Source organism: Malurus melanocephalus, unplaced genomic scaffold (genome assembly GCF_030028575.1).
Source record: "Malurus melanocephalus ecotype Western Australia unplaced genomic scaffold, MMel_1.1 scaffold_470, whole genome shotgun sequence".
NCBI classification, from domain to species: Eukaryota; Metazoa; Chordata; class Aves; order Passeriformes; family Maluridae; genus Malurus; species Malurus melanocephalus.
In genome coordinates, this window is record NW_026623702.1 from 345,791 (window position 1) to 358,619 (window position 12,829).

The 12,829-nt window shown below is 39.5% G+C and overlaps 1 protein-coding gene across 2 annotated transcripts in view; it reads right to left on the bottom strand.

The window, feature by feature from the left end:
- Positions 1 to 10,940, bottom strand: part of PI4KA (phosphatidylinositol 4-kinase alpha) — a 50,972-nt gene extending 40,032 nt beyond the window's left edge. The window contains exons 1-13 of one of the 2 annotated variants that reach the window (XM_057380764.1): positions 10,807 to 10,940; positions 9,559 to 9,652; positions 8,790 to 8,878; positions 8,227 to 8,299; positions 7,659 to 7,918; positions 6,886 to 6,952; positions 4,860 to 5,008; positions 4,195 to 4,260; positions 3,094 to 3,190; positions 2,529 to 2,720; positions 1,707 to 1,807; positions 844 to 973; positions 1 to 129 (exon numbers count right to left, since the gene is read on the bottom strand). In XM_057380764.1, coding sequence (XP_057236747.1) covers positions 1 to 129; positions 844 to 973; positions 1,707 to 1,807; positions 2,529 to 2,720; positions 3,094 to 3,190; positions 4,195 to 4,260; positions 4,860 to 5,008; positions 6,886 to 6,952; positions 7,659 to 7,918; positions 8,227 to 8,299; positions 8,790 to 8,878; positions 9,559 to 9,652; positions 10,807 to 10,905 — 1,546 coding nt within the window. In that variant the 5' untranslated portion in view covers positions 10,906 to 10,940. Of the gene's footprint in view, positions 133 to 843; positions 974 to 1,706; positions 1,808 to 2,528; positions 2,721 to 3,093; positions 3,191 to 4,194; positions 4,261 to 4,859; positions 5,009 to 6,885; positions 6,953 to 7,658; positions 7,919 to 8,226; positions 8,300 to 8,789; positions 8,879 to 9,558; positions 9,653 to 10,806 lie in introns of both variants that reach the window. The other variant, XM_057380763.1, reaches the window with a different exon arrangement.
- Positions 10,941 to 12,829: the final 1,889 nt, after the last annotated feature.

The window sequence follows — 12,829 nt, forward strand, 5'->3', positions numbered from 1 at the left end:
TGCAGATGTTTTCTATGGCAATGTCACGTAGCTGCTCATACATGGATGGCTGACCTTTCTTGCCAGGCATTACATTTAGAGTGGACTCTGAATGCTCGTTGGTTACACTAATCTTGATGTCATTCCCACCTACTAAGTACACAAGAGCACAGAAATCAAAACTATTTGAGGAGCTATACAAGATATTACTGCACTTAATTTTTCCTGAATTTAGTCATTACTACTTCCTTGTTCTGCTTTTGCATTACAATACTGCTTTTGCATCAGCGAGTGATTCAAATGGAACCTTTTCTTCTGGATATCATAATTTGCTATTAAAATTTAAAAACAACAACAAAAACCTGCCAAATGCCAAGACAGTCATGTGGCCAGAGCACAGGATGTGTCTGGGGAGTCTGAGTGATTTTGTTCAGTCTGGAGAAGGGGCAGCTTTGGACAGACCCAGTGGCTGCCTCCCAAAGTGCAAAGTAGGCTACAGGGCAGACAGTAGCAGCCTTTGTAGGAGAATGAGACACARCAGCCACAACTTGAAACAAGGGAGGTTCCAGCTGGGTATGTGAATTCTTTTCCTTCACCATGAGGATAATTATGCTTCGGCTCTGGCTTCAGAGGCTCACTCAGGGCAGAAGTGATCAGCAGAAGAGACACAGCAGTTCTACTCTTACCCTTACATACAGTTCTACCTGGATTTCATTTGCTTTCCTCCTCTCCACCTCCAAAAAAAATTTACACAATTCCACCTCCATTTTCATCTACCGTCTATCACCACAAAATACCAAAATCATGAAAAAGCCACACAAGTTGGAAACCAATCACTTTGGAGAATTGGCTTTTTTCCTTTACCTGTATGATACTGGCTGTGGTATTTGTAGAGTTTCACAAGCACTGGGGAAGGTATCACAAGAAAGTCTCTCAATGATGGATTGACAGAATGAACCACAACAGGGAACCTCTCACACAAACGACCAAGACCCTAAAAAGGGAAAAAAAAAACCAAAAACCAACAAAACACAGCTTTAGAATAAAACAGCACAATTTTTATTTTAATGTAAGCTTACAACTTCAGCTCAACACCAACAGCCAGAAAACAAAACAAACCCTACATAGTTCTGAGAGATTCCATTTSTATGAGAAGATTTAGATATTTTAAGCCTCTAACTCTTTTAGGTTATTCTAGAGTGTGTCAAGCTCTGCTGCTCTCTTTCTGGGTGATTTCACAGAAGTTACATGAAATGAACTGTTCTCTCCAAAAATAAAGTTACTGGACAAGTTCCAACATTTAGAGGAACCTGATAACGAACTACTTATGTGGTGGAAAAYACATTCATGACACTATAGGTAAGTGCCCAATAAGAAGACATAAAAGTTAAAATAACCAAGGTTTCGTTTAAAACCTCAGTGACCTACCACTCCCAGTATTTTACTATTTGTGTCATGCACTAAGAAGCTAAATATTTCAGAAGATAAATACTGGTTAAAAATCCTCATGAATATTATTCTTCAAGAAGTAGTTGAGCTAAGAAAATTCTAAAAGCAGTTACTAATTTTAATACCAGACCTCTAAAATCCAATTGTAGAACACAGTGGTGGAAAGTAATTCAAAAAGCAGATAAAGTCTTCTAGGAAGACGTAAAACTCCCCCAACTCTCACTCACTGATACAGTGAGTAATTAATGTAATTAATGACAAATACGGTAAAGACAAACCTGCAAACAGCAAATCAGCAGCGGCAAATGAGCAATTATGACTTTGCTTGAGGTTTTTGACTGCAGCTTCTCTGATAACTTGATGCACAGGTTTTCTGCACCTTAAACAAAAAGTCCAATAGAAAAATTCATCTCAGATTTGTTATTAGGCCACACACAACCCAATGTTTATGGAAATTTCTAAAATAATGGAGAGAATTTAAAGGCTTCACTCTTCTTATAATATAATTCCTCAAAAAGATGTAGTGCTGCTTCTGCAAAAACAGTTTTGGAAATACAGCATCTGCACCAAACAGCTCTGTCAAACACCATGACTGAAAGAATGACAGTACTTGAAGCTGATTTTGAGTGCAATTCACACTGAACAGAAAGCAAGCACTGCAACAACCAAAGGAAAAAGTCCTTCACATATTCAGAGCATGTAAGATTTATACAACAASAAAGAAAATGGAGGAAAAGTGAGAACGTTTCCCAGTCCTGCGAGCAATTAATAAAAACATTTCCTTTAAAAGAATCACTGAGAAATATTTAAGACATTAAGAGTAATAAATAAAACAGAAACTAGAAAATAAATAACTGCATGCAAGTCAGCATTTGTACCATMCCCTGGAGATAAGCAATAGAAAGTTTCTATTTCCATAGAAATGTCTAATTACCCAGCTAACTGATCTGACAACCTTTCAATGAAAGTTTTATATTCTAAAAGCAAAAAGTATTCCACTGAAATTTAACATTTCTCTGAGTTACATCTACTCTGTAAGCATTTCTACAATTTAGAACACAACAGAGAGACACTGCAGACACCAAAGAGGGTTTTTTTACTTTGCTCATCTTTCACAGCCCACACCATGAGGTCCACACAGGCAGCATTGGCCTGACAACGCAGTTTTAAAGGGCTCAGTTCGTGGTGCAGTCGATCCACATCGTGGAGGATTTTCTGAAGTTCTGACTGGCTGCTGTTGAATTGCTCCAACACAAAATCATGGATTTCCTTCACAAATGTGTTGGGAAGGTCTAAAGAAAGAAAAGAAAACATTATACTGGAAGGATGGAAGTCAGTGTATCAGAATAACAGCCTATATAAAATTCGTTGCTACATTATAAATGAAATTATTTAATCAAGTTTATGTCCTGTCTAAATAGCAAAGTCCACCAGTGAATAGATAATTCAAATGTCATCTATTAATCCTTTTAATGGCATTCAAAGCATTTTTTTCTACTTTCACAGCACCTTTTTTTACATGGAAGCATTTCAAAATACAAATTTAATACCATTTATAGAGTTCCCAGAAAGTGCAAACCCCAATGCTCAAGTACTCAATACAAAGCAGATGATGCTTGGGATTGTGAAGGATAAATTAAAAAAAAAAAAAGATAAATACTATACCTTTCATATAGTATAGWGTGTCTCTCAACATTTTAAACTGAGCAAGGTAAAGAGGGTCACTGAATGTTTTGTAATAGAGATCTGTGCTAGTCCCTGTCTGAAAGAGAAAAGAAGCAATCYGATGGATTCAAAAGGAAGTATTTTCCATTATATCAATAACTACATCTCATTCCACCTCCACAGTGTAAACAAATAAAACATATAAAACAGGTACAAGAAGTAACCTCACAGCTTTTCCCCCTCCATTTTTAACAACAGAACACGCATAGCCATTCAGTGCATTAAACAGGATTTAGTCACTGATTTGAAGAACATGTCTGTTCTCTTCAACAGAGGGGCTAAAAACTAAAAAAGAAAAAAAAAAAGGGGGGATTGGAAGCTCTCACTAGCAAGAAAAGAGGCGGAAGTTGTCTTCACTCAGGCCTACATTTTGAATATGGCAGTGCTTGAGGGAAGCTGGAGAGCAGAGCAGAGTCATTTCTGCACACATTTGAGCACACACCCCTTTCACCACAGCTTTATGCCCTGAGGAAATGAGGCAAACTCCATAAAATGTGGTGGAGGCTGTGACAGAACTKCACCCAGGGGAGAGGAGAACAAGAAACAAGTCCTTGTTCTGAAATAAGGACTCACAGACCTACAGAACCAACTCTGGAGTAAAAGTCCATGAGCTGCAACACTGATAAACTCATAGCAATGGCACCTAAAAGAGTAGCAGTGGTTTCCAAGCCACAAAGAGAAAACAACCAATGCATTTCATATCCCTAAGAAAAACACAACACTACTGCAATATGCTAGAAAGATCTCAGCCTACAAGAAACCAGTTTTGGGCAACCAATGCTGTAATTTATTAGGACAACAGAGCTAATGTAGGAAAATAACTATTTCCTTTTACGTTASTGAAAAATACCACACCCCCTTCACCATTTTTACACAGTCCAAGGCTAGATTTAAACCACTAAAAGAACTGTTCAAAAATTAAATTAGCAGCATTTTGCAAAGAGAAGGCATACTTTACCTAAGTAAAATACTAATTTTGAAAGTAATAAGGAAAAAAAAAATCAAGTATTAAAATCATTAAGGAGGAAGGTAAAAACACACCTCTACAACTTCAGTTATAACTGCATCTAAGGTTTTCAGAAGAGAATCCTCAACAATCTGCTTTACCTATGGAGAGAAAAAAAAAGCCAAACTAAGATAGGATGTTCTTGTTGGTGACTCTAGATAGGAGGAGAATATCATTTAATACAATTTTGCTTGTGCACAGAAAACAGAAGTCACTTCATCACAAAGTGTCAGATGAAATTAAGGCTGCAGCAAGAACATTTGAGCCTCTCTGCTGTTCCAAAATAGCTGGTGCCAGAAGCAGACAGGGCCTGCACCTTCTGTCACTTTTGTGAATTCCCAGCAACCAAAGCCTTCTGGAGAGGAGTCTCACTCTCACAGCAAAACCCAATCTTCTATTTCAGCAACCAGCAGAATGCAGGTTACACCAGAACAAGTGGTCTGCAAGACTCAACAGGAAGCAGCTGAAAGAAGCTTATTTGATTTTCAAAATTCTGTATGGTTTGTATGAGAGCGTTTTTAGGAACATCACTGAAGCATGACATGAAATGCCATAAAAATAACATTATACAAAGCTTGAGAGACAAAGGCTGTCATTTTACTTGCAATTCCAAAAGCTTAAATCTTAAATTGCATCTATTTCTAGCACAAATATCTAGAAGAGAATGACATTACAGCCTTCATAAGGAGCCATCACATACCATGTTCAACAGCTGTCGGAGCATTTCCAGAGGGATGTTAAACTCTTTATTGTTAATACCATTGAAGAGAGGAGAAACTGAAAAGCTGGAGCTGATTGTGGAGAAGTAATAATCAGGATCCAGTGCACTCCCATCAGGAAGATATGAACCTGATCAGAARAAAATAATGGAAATACAAGTTTGAGGAGAGAAAAGATATTAAATTTCTTTAACTTAACATAAAGAATGATTTCTAACACAGTCTGGAGGTGCATTTCAGCTCATCATCAACCAAGACAGAAAACTATGACACAGTTGCCATTAGAAGTTTACCATCACAACAGAAGAATTAAATACAAAGACTTCTGTCCATGTCAGAGGCACTTCTGACAAATCTTTCCATACTCCTGTGCATTTACCTGAAAACATTTGTAAATGCCCTTTAGATCAGAAGCACAGAGATGCAAAGAACATATTAAGTCAAAACTATCTTCCAAGTTTTTCCCCTACATTAGATGAAATGAACACATGGCGCAGTATTCGTCTTAGAACAGGCAGCAATTCACMACTGCAATTTGAAAGCAAAGAGAATCAAATGATTTTTCAGATTCAAGTACTCAATTAAGCAAACAACTTGYTCAGCAAACTGCTCTTGGCTCTGTTTCCTCTTGAGAAATTCCATGTCGTGCCTTTCTAAGTGCTCAGGTGGCTGTGCTAGAGTAATGTTCTTGTGATTAAMAAGCTTTCAAGCAAGACTATTTATTGACGACAAAAAAAAAAGTCCTCGGTTCTTAGCCTTGGCCAGAATAAAACCAAGGTCATTACTCATCCTCTTCACAAGGCAAGACCACCACAAACTATATCAACAGAACTAATATGAGGGCTGCCTGTAGCTGAAATATCTGGTAGAAGTTAGTACTGAAAATAAAATCCTGATTAGTATAATCATAATTCTACCAGAAAGCATTAAAATCATTCCAAATTTTTACTAAGTTGTCCACTATTCAACTACAGATTCAAGAWTATTTTATAGCATCTCTCTAACGTGCAGCCTTGCTTTTTGTTTTAGTTCAAATCATGAAGACCACAACCTTGAAGAATACACTGGTTCAACAAGGTAGACAGAAGATAGGTCTCTTCCTACTTGACAATTTAAGAATTACATATATCCCATTATATGTCTGAGGAAAAGATGCCTCTAGAAACAGCAGTGCAAAGGAAAAAGAAAAGCAATGTGGAAGAAATTAATTTAAGCCAGGGCTCAAGAGAGGCAAAAGGCCCAGAAACAGAGAAAGTCCAAACTGTTAAAAACCTCAAAGGGCCAGACAAAACCAGAGACACCAGAACAGCTCAGATGTAGAGCCAGTCCTCCACATAATTCATGAAGGAGAGTTTATTTYTAAGCCCTGCTTTGACTTAGAACACACAGCTAGAGCTCTTCCACAACTCAGTGGTAGCAGTTGTWAATCCATGAAACTTTGTCAGGTTTTGGCTTTGTATGATACAGTAACTAATGCACACTAGTGAACACTCCACTCCAGTGTCTCCTTCAGTATTTCTTGCTCCAGCAAACGAGTGGGTCTTACACAATGACCCACATCACACTTACTCCCAATGGAGCAGCTGTTTTGGATTTACACAACATGCTATGAGCCTCAAAATTCCAGACCCTAGACTAACAATGTAGTTGTCRACTGAAGCACAATATTAACACTTGTTCCTCAAAGTTACTCAGCCTAATCTCTTGAAATATTTTTGGCCTGGCTGAATTAAGCTCTCCAGTACCAGGCACTGCCTAGCAGGAAAGGAATCATATCTCTCAAAGCCTGCCAGAAACAACTGAGCCTGGAAACTATTAGTGTTAATAATTACTTYCTATATCTTTAAACTACAGGTTTTTTCAAAATCCTAGCAGGCATGTGTCACTGAATTCCTACAAGAATTCTAGAAGGGAGAGAAAGGGGTCARAGGTTTCTTGTTTTCAATTTTCTATAAATAGCAACAAACCCCCCCAAATCAAAGACTGTTCCTCTGCAAGGTAATCTACCTTCAAAGTAATGAACTGCAGATCCTCCAGGAGAGCTGGGAGCAGGAATCCCACGTTCAGGACTAACCTGAAATATTGCACAAAAGCCATATTTTAAAAAATAATTATAAAACATTGAAAAACCTGTCAGGGAGTAGTTTGTACACTTTAAAATGAAACACAGCTTCAAGCAAAACTAACAGGAACTACCTATCACTCGGTCTGAAATATCACAGCTCAATTCCAGAAGTTAATGGGAAGTAAAAAAATGGGAAGTTAAAATAGCCAGTTCAGTGCTTTTGACTAAAGGGAAGAGATCAGAATGACGACTCCTCTATTGTATGAAACTATGCTAATAATAGTCTGTGGTTTCAAACCCAGCATCTGAATCCATTCTTTCCCCAAGACAATGAACATCCACAGCTCCTGGTGAAACCAGTGAGAGCTCCTGTATCCTCTTGGGAAAACTTCTGCCATTAAGTACCAGCTTCCCAAATTTACAGATATACATTGCAATGCTTTTTAATGATAACACAAGGAATAGGATTTGCCAATTGTTCCATGTGAAGAYTTAATAGCACAGTTGCTACTTTAACTGATTGTCACTGATTGTTCAGTAATTCAGAAACTACAAAACTATTTTGAAACTCAGTTGTGGAACCAAAATGAAGATCTTTGGTTTTGGTCAAACATTATGTTAAGAGACTCTCTCATATCCAGGCTAAAGTCTTAATTCCAATGAGAACAAGAAAATATCTCAGCACTGACTCCAATACAGAGTAAGCCATACAAACCTGTGTGATGCTGGATACACTGCTAGTCTTTCTCTTTAGTGTTCCTTCCTGGCAAACAGTGAGCAGGGAACTGGGAAGAATTGATCTGAAATCATTAAAGGATCGCCGGCGAATTCCTTCAAGCTCTTCTGGAGCTCTCAGAGAATGAGGGGGAATTTTAGGGAAAAGCTTTGAAAGGAGAGCCTCCTCTGAATTGCTGTAGCGACCAAAGGCTCGAGAAATTCCTATCAGGCAGGGCACTGCATACTTGCATAAATATTCTGGAAAATAAAAACACATGTAACAGCACATTAATAGTAAMTTAGAACTTCCTCTTCATGGTTTTGCTGCCACTTCACTAAACAGTTTCAGACTGATTTCTACAAGCAGAGGAAAAACCATGAACATATCACAAATTACTACACTTCTGCTTCCATATTTACCAATCAGCAAAAAACAGAAAAGAAAGCGCTAAGGGAAGCTGAAAGACAAAACTCACTTTTCAGGATTGATCCTGATAATCAGCAAATAAACATAAGAGAAGTTCAGAGGACCAGAGTTACAAATACAGTAACAATTTTATCACTACCTTTATCATGCATTTGCGGTGTCTGGCACATTCCCAACAGGAACTGCATTACTTGTAGAATTGCATCCAAAATCTAAAGTCATCAAGACAGACAYACAAAAATATCTTTTGGTAAACAGATATCATTATCTTACACCAGATCATTACAACAAATGAAACTTGTAAATATTAATGTAAGCACCTCTGTAAAGATTTCTTAATGCTGTGTGACTAAGAGATTAYATCGCCCTCCCTCAGGTTACAGAGCTTCTCTTGTAAAGTCTGGGGMGAGCTGCTACAAAAAGAAACCRCARCAACCAGTCTCAAAACCCAGTTTCAACCTCAGKCTCAAAACTGGAATTCTAAAACTCYGGGCTCAGTGACTGAYACCCAAAAGAAAACTACAAACCTATAAATATCCTCTAGATACTTGACTATTAACACAAGCAAATTAATGCATCAGAGCACATGCTAAAGCAATCAGCCTCTTGTTGACAGGGAGCAGCTGTGCTCTTTTCCAGATATTTGCCAGGACTGCAGAATTGGAGAAATGGGTAATACAACAGCACAAACTTGAATTCTACCTGCTCTCTGAGAGATGCATCCCTGTAAGCCACGTCAGACAACAACGTCACTAAGCAGAAGCTGAAGTTTTCTGCCACTGGAAGCAAACCTGTGAAGTGATGGAGGGAAAATCAGCCACTTAAGCCTTGGTAGAGAGAATCAATATAGAAAGGGCAAATTACAATAAAGCAAGAAGACATAAGTGACTCCCATGTCATAAAGCTCTGAGACAGACTCTACACAAAATAGAATTACATACAAAATTTAGAAGCACTCTAGTCGTCATAATGTCAGTATAAGTGTTAAAAGAAAAATCAAAATAATTAGAAACTTTCCCAGACTTTCAACTAATTGGAAATAAACCTTAGTTATATAATACTACATAAAAGTATCCTTATATAATTTTAAGAGGCACAAAATGGAGAAAAAAATGAAGTGGTTTAAACAGCAATTAAGCATCAAAGCTGAAAGTAGAACACACAAATCTYGTGTTCCACTCTCCTGCTCTAACTACTACACAATCTTCTCCAGTTTAGTAACAAAATATATTGAACACAGAGCTACTTGGAAAGTGCAATTCATCAAAAAGCAGCCAAGCAGGAAAACAGGGATCTATTCAACTTCCTTTGGCTTTTAAAAAAAATCAATATTAAAGGCTATCAAGCCAGGAGGTAAGTAAGAACCTAGCASGACTTCTTCCCTCCCCTTGAACCATGTCCTGAACAACCTTTGCTATTTCTATTTCCTGGCTGGCATTCCATGAGAAAGATCAAAAAATATAAACATCACCTTTGCCTTTCCGTGCATTGCTTTCTTCTATCCACTGGACTTTGGGAAGACCCTTCAGGAGCCGGAGAAGATAAGGAACCACACTATCCTTGTGCTAAAAAAGAAAATACTCTATTTAAAATGGAGAAGAAAAGCTAAACCATATAATCTCAAGATATTTTAGAGATATTAGCACACACAGAACATGCTTCTAATGATTACTCCACAGGCTTCTTGACTATTGCAAAACTGATTTCAAAACAAGCAAATGAAAGTAACCCAATTCAATGCCTTAAATCCAAGCCTTTCGCTCCAGGCAACTGCTCACTCTCTGTAAAAAAATGAGGAAAATGTTCCAGAACAGTACCTAACCCCAAACAATTTATTAATTARCAGCAAGGTCCCAAAATCATTTTAAGACAGCTAGGAATTCAGAGTGCCAGTGGCAATTCAGTATATGTKATCCATCCCACGGCCTTATGCAAGTCACTTAACACATCTGTGTAACACTTCAGMTCCCTCACCTGCAAATCAAAGCAAAGCACAGCTGAGCTATAAGAAAACCGCAAACAAACACAAGAAGGAGAAAAAACAAGGTCCCTAATATCCATGAAAGCTGTACCAAAGCTCATAGATAGTGAACAGGAGCAAACTAATTCAGGCCTGATGCAAACCTTAACAATATGAAGGAACTTAAAGTRAGGTCTAATAGCACTGGACCTGGAACTCTGTCCATCCTTCCTTTCCTCTGCACAGAACAATGCCAGGCCAGCAGTCAAAGGGAAGAGAACCAGCTTGTCTTGGCCCTGCTGGCAGACACAGAAGGGATGCTCGTGTACAATGCAGCCTCTGTGCCCTGTCTGTCTACTTATCCCGGCATGAAAGGGTCGATTGCAAACCTGGCCTTCAGGAGTGCACTGGAGCATCCCTGTTCTTCAGGAGCATGTGGGGGAGAACATGCAATGACACACCTGCTTCGAGCAAATGCTCCTGAATAGTCTTTTCTTTCTCTGCTTAAGCCATGATGACCAGAAAACAGGGCAGCAGTTTGGCTGTGGCAGTGCTATGGTTACARCCTAACACACTTATCAGTACTTCCTTGCTCTCCTGCCTGCATCCATTCCTTATCTCTGATATCCRTATCTTATCTTTGATCTTTTAATCTATTTTTATGAAGAGCAAATACCAATTTTTCATTCACCGAACAACTAAAYTTGAATTAATCCAAGATCTTTGAAGATAAATAAGTAGCCTAAGTGGGAAAAATACCTGAAGGTCAGATTCGATTAGGAAGATTCCTAAAGCAATAACAGCATCCCTACGACGTTCATCCAACTGGAAAAGCCCATGGAAATCCACTGGACACATACAGAGCAGCTTTTGTACCTGAAAAACAGCAGAGGAAAAGAACAGTGGAACAAGGTTGAAAGTGTCACAACAAATTGAAGYTTGTTTGAAGTGCACAGTGGCCTCTCCATCTTCTGGAAGACATTTGGCCGCATTACCCTCCTTTATGAGAACATTCAAGGGCTAGGAAAGAGTGATAAATGGCAGGAGCCACAAAAAGACAGAAAAATCTCAAGTAGATGTCAAACGTTTTTACTACAACAGGGGCCCATTTAAAGGTTTTCTTCAGCACTTGATGAAAGTGTTGAAGTATGATAAAGCCTTCGTTCCACTGCTTCACTGGGCATTTTAGATGTGCAGGAAGTGTGCAGCTGTACTTTTATTATATTTAACCAATTTCTGTAAACAAAAAATARGTGGATGAAGTTTCAGCTACAGCTGCACCAATGCCTTCTTCGTATACAACACTGAACAATTAACTGTTACCAAGCTGAGTATGACTTTTGCTCAAATCCTTTTAACAGAACAGAACTATTGTTTTCTCACTACTTACCTATTACTTCTGTCCATAATTAATAAATACATATTTAAAGAATACATCAAATCTCCCAAATACTTTGTTCTTCTATGGGATTGCTAATAAACAGAAAACGTGACAAGCATGCTGTCTTTTTATAAATTTCCTTGATGTTGATAAATACTACCTGAAAAGGGCCTTCATGATAAATACGTTTGACTCACAATATGTTTGAATGTCAAGTCACTTCCTATTTAGATAACTCTSTAAACAACCCACCTTGATATTTCTAAAGCAAGAAACAACTTCCCTAGAGGATGAGAAGTGACTGGATGCCCAGTGGAATTCAAGATTCTGGTCATTCAACTGCCAGACCTCCTCATTACAAGACCCATACACAACACAAATAATCCTCTTGCTCAACATAAAATACAGTAGAGGAAATATGAACTTTGGAAAATGACTGCTGATACGTGTGTTCCACATCAGGGTACATTTGCAATAACATGAGTGAGCAACTTTAGCTAGATATGAACTGTTAATATCATTAACTGCTGCTRTATTCTGTCGAACTGGAAAAATAAAATCCCTGAATATCTGTGAATCAACAGCAGTTCCTATTAAAATTATTCAGTGTTGACTGTCACACCAATGGTCCATTTCCACAACAAGAAGTAAGAAAAGAAGGCTGCAACAGCTGCACAACAAGCACTGTAGTTTTCATCAGCACAGAGCGGTGCTTTTCAGCTATTTAATCACGATTAGGGCCTGATGCAATTGGGACGTTCTGTCACTCGGTGCGCGGTGCCAGCACACCAGCTGTCCATCTCTGCCCCGGGCAGCAGCACAACACCCGCCCCGGGCAGCGGGGCAGCCCTGGGTTTTCCCTTCAGCAGAGGTTTATCTCACACAAATTTAACCCTGATTGTATCTTCTGGATTTTATCAAATACGTGCGGGAAAGCAACCAGTCCTAATTAGGTTGAGACTAATTTCTGCCACAAGACCATATTCCACAGACTTGGCGGACACGCAGCAAAATCCAGTTCCTTGCTCCGAGGGTGCGCTGCTGACCTGAATTTTTGGGTCAGGCTGGCCCACAGGAGCATCAGCGAGGCCCAGCTGCCCCAGCACACACGGACGAGACTGGAGCTGCAGAGCCCCTCAGAGCTCACAGCCAGAGACCCCCGGGGCACCCCCGGCCCGAGGGCACGCTCGCTGCCCCTGACCCGCTTCCCCCGGGCGACACGAGTCCCAAGGGGGACCCGACACCCCAGAGATGGCACAGACCGTGCACAGARGGGGCCACGCACGGCGACACCCCTTGCACCGGGCTCGTCCTGTGCCACCTCCTGCGGGATGGCCCGCCCGCCACACGCGGCTCCCACGCGTGACAACCGCGCAGTCTGCACACACGCAGCGCCCCACA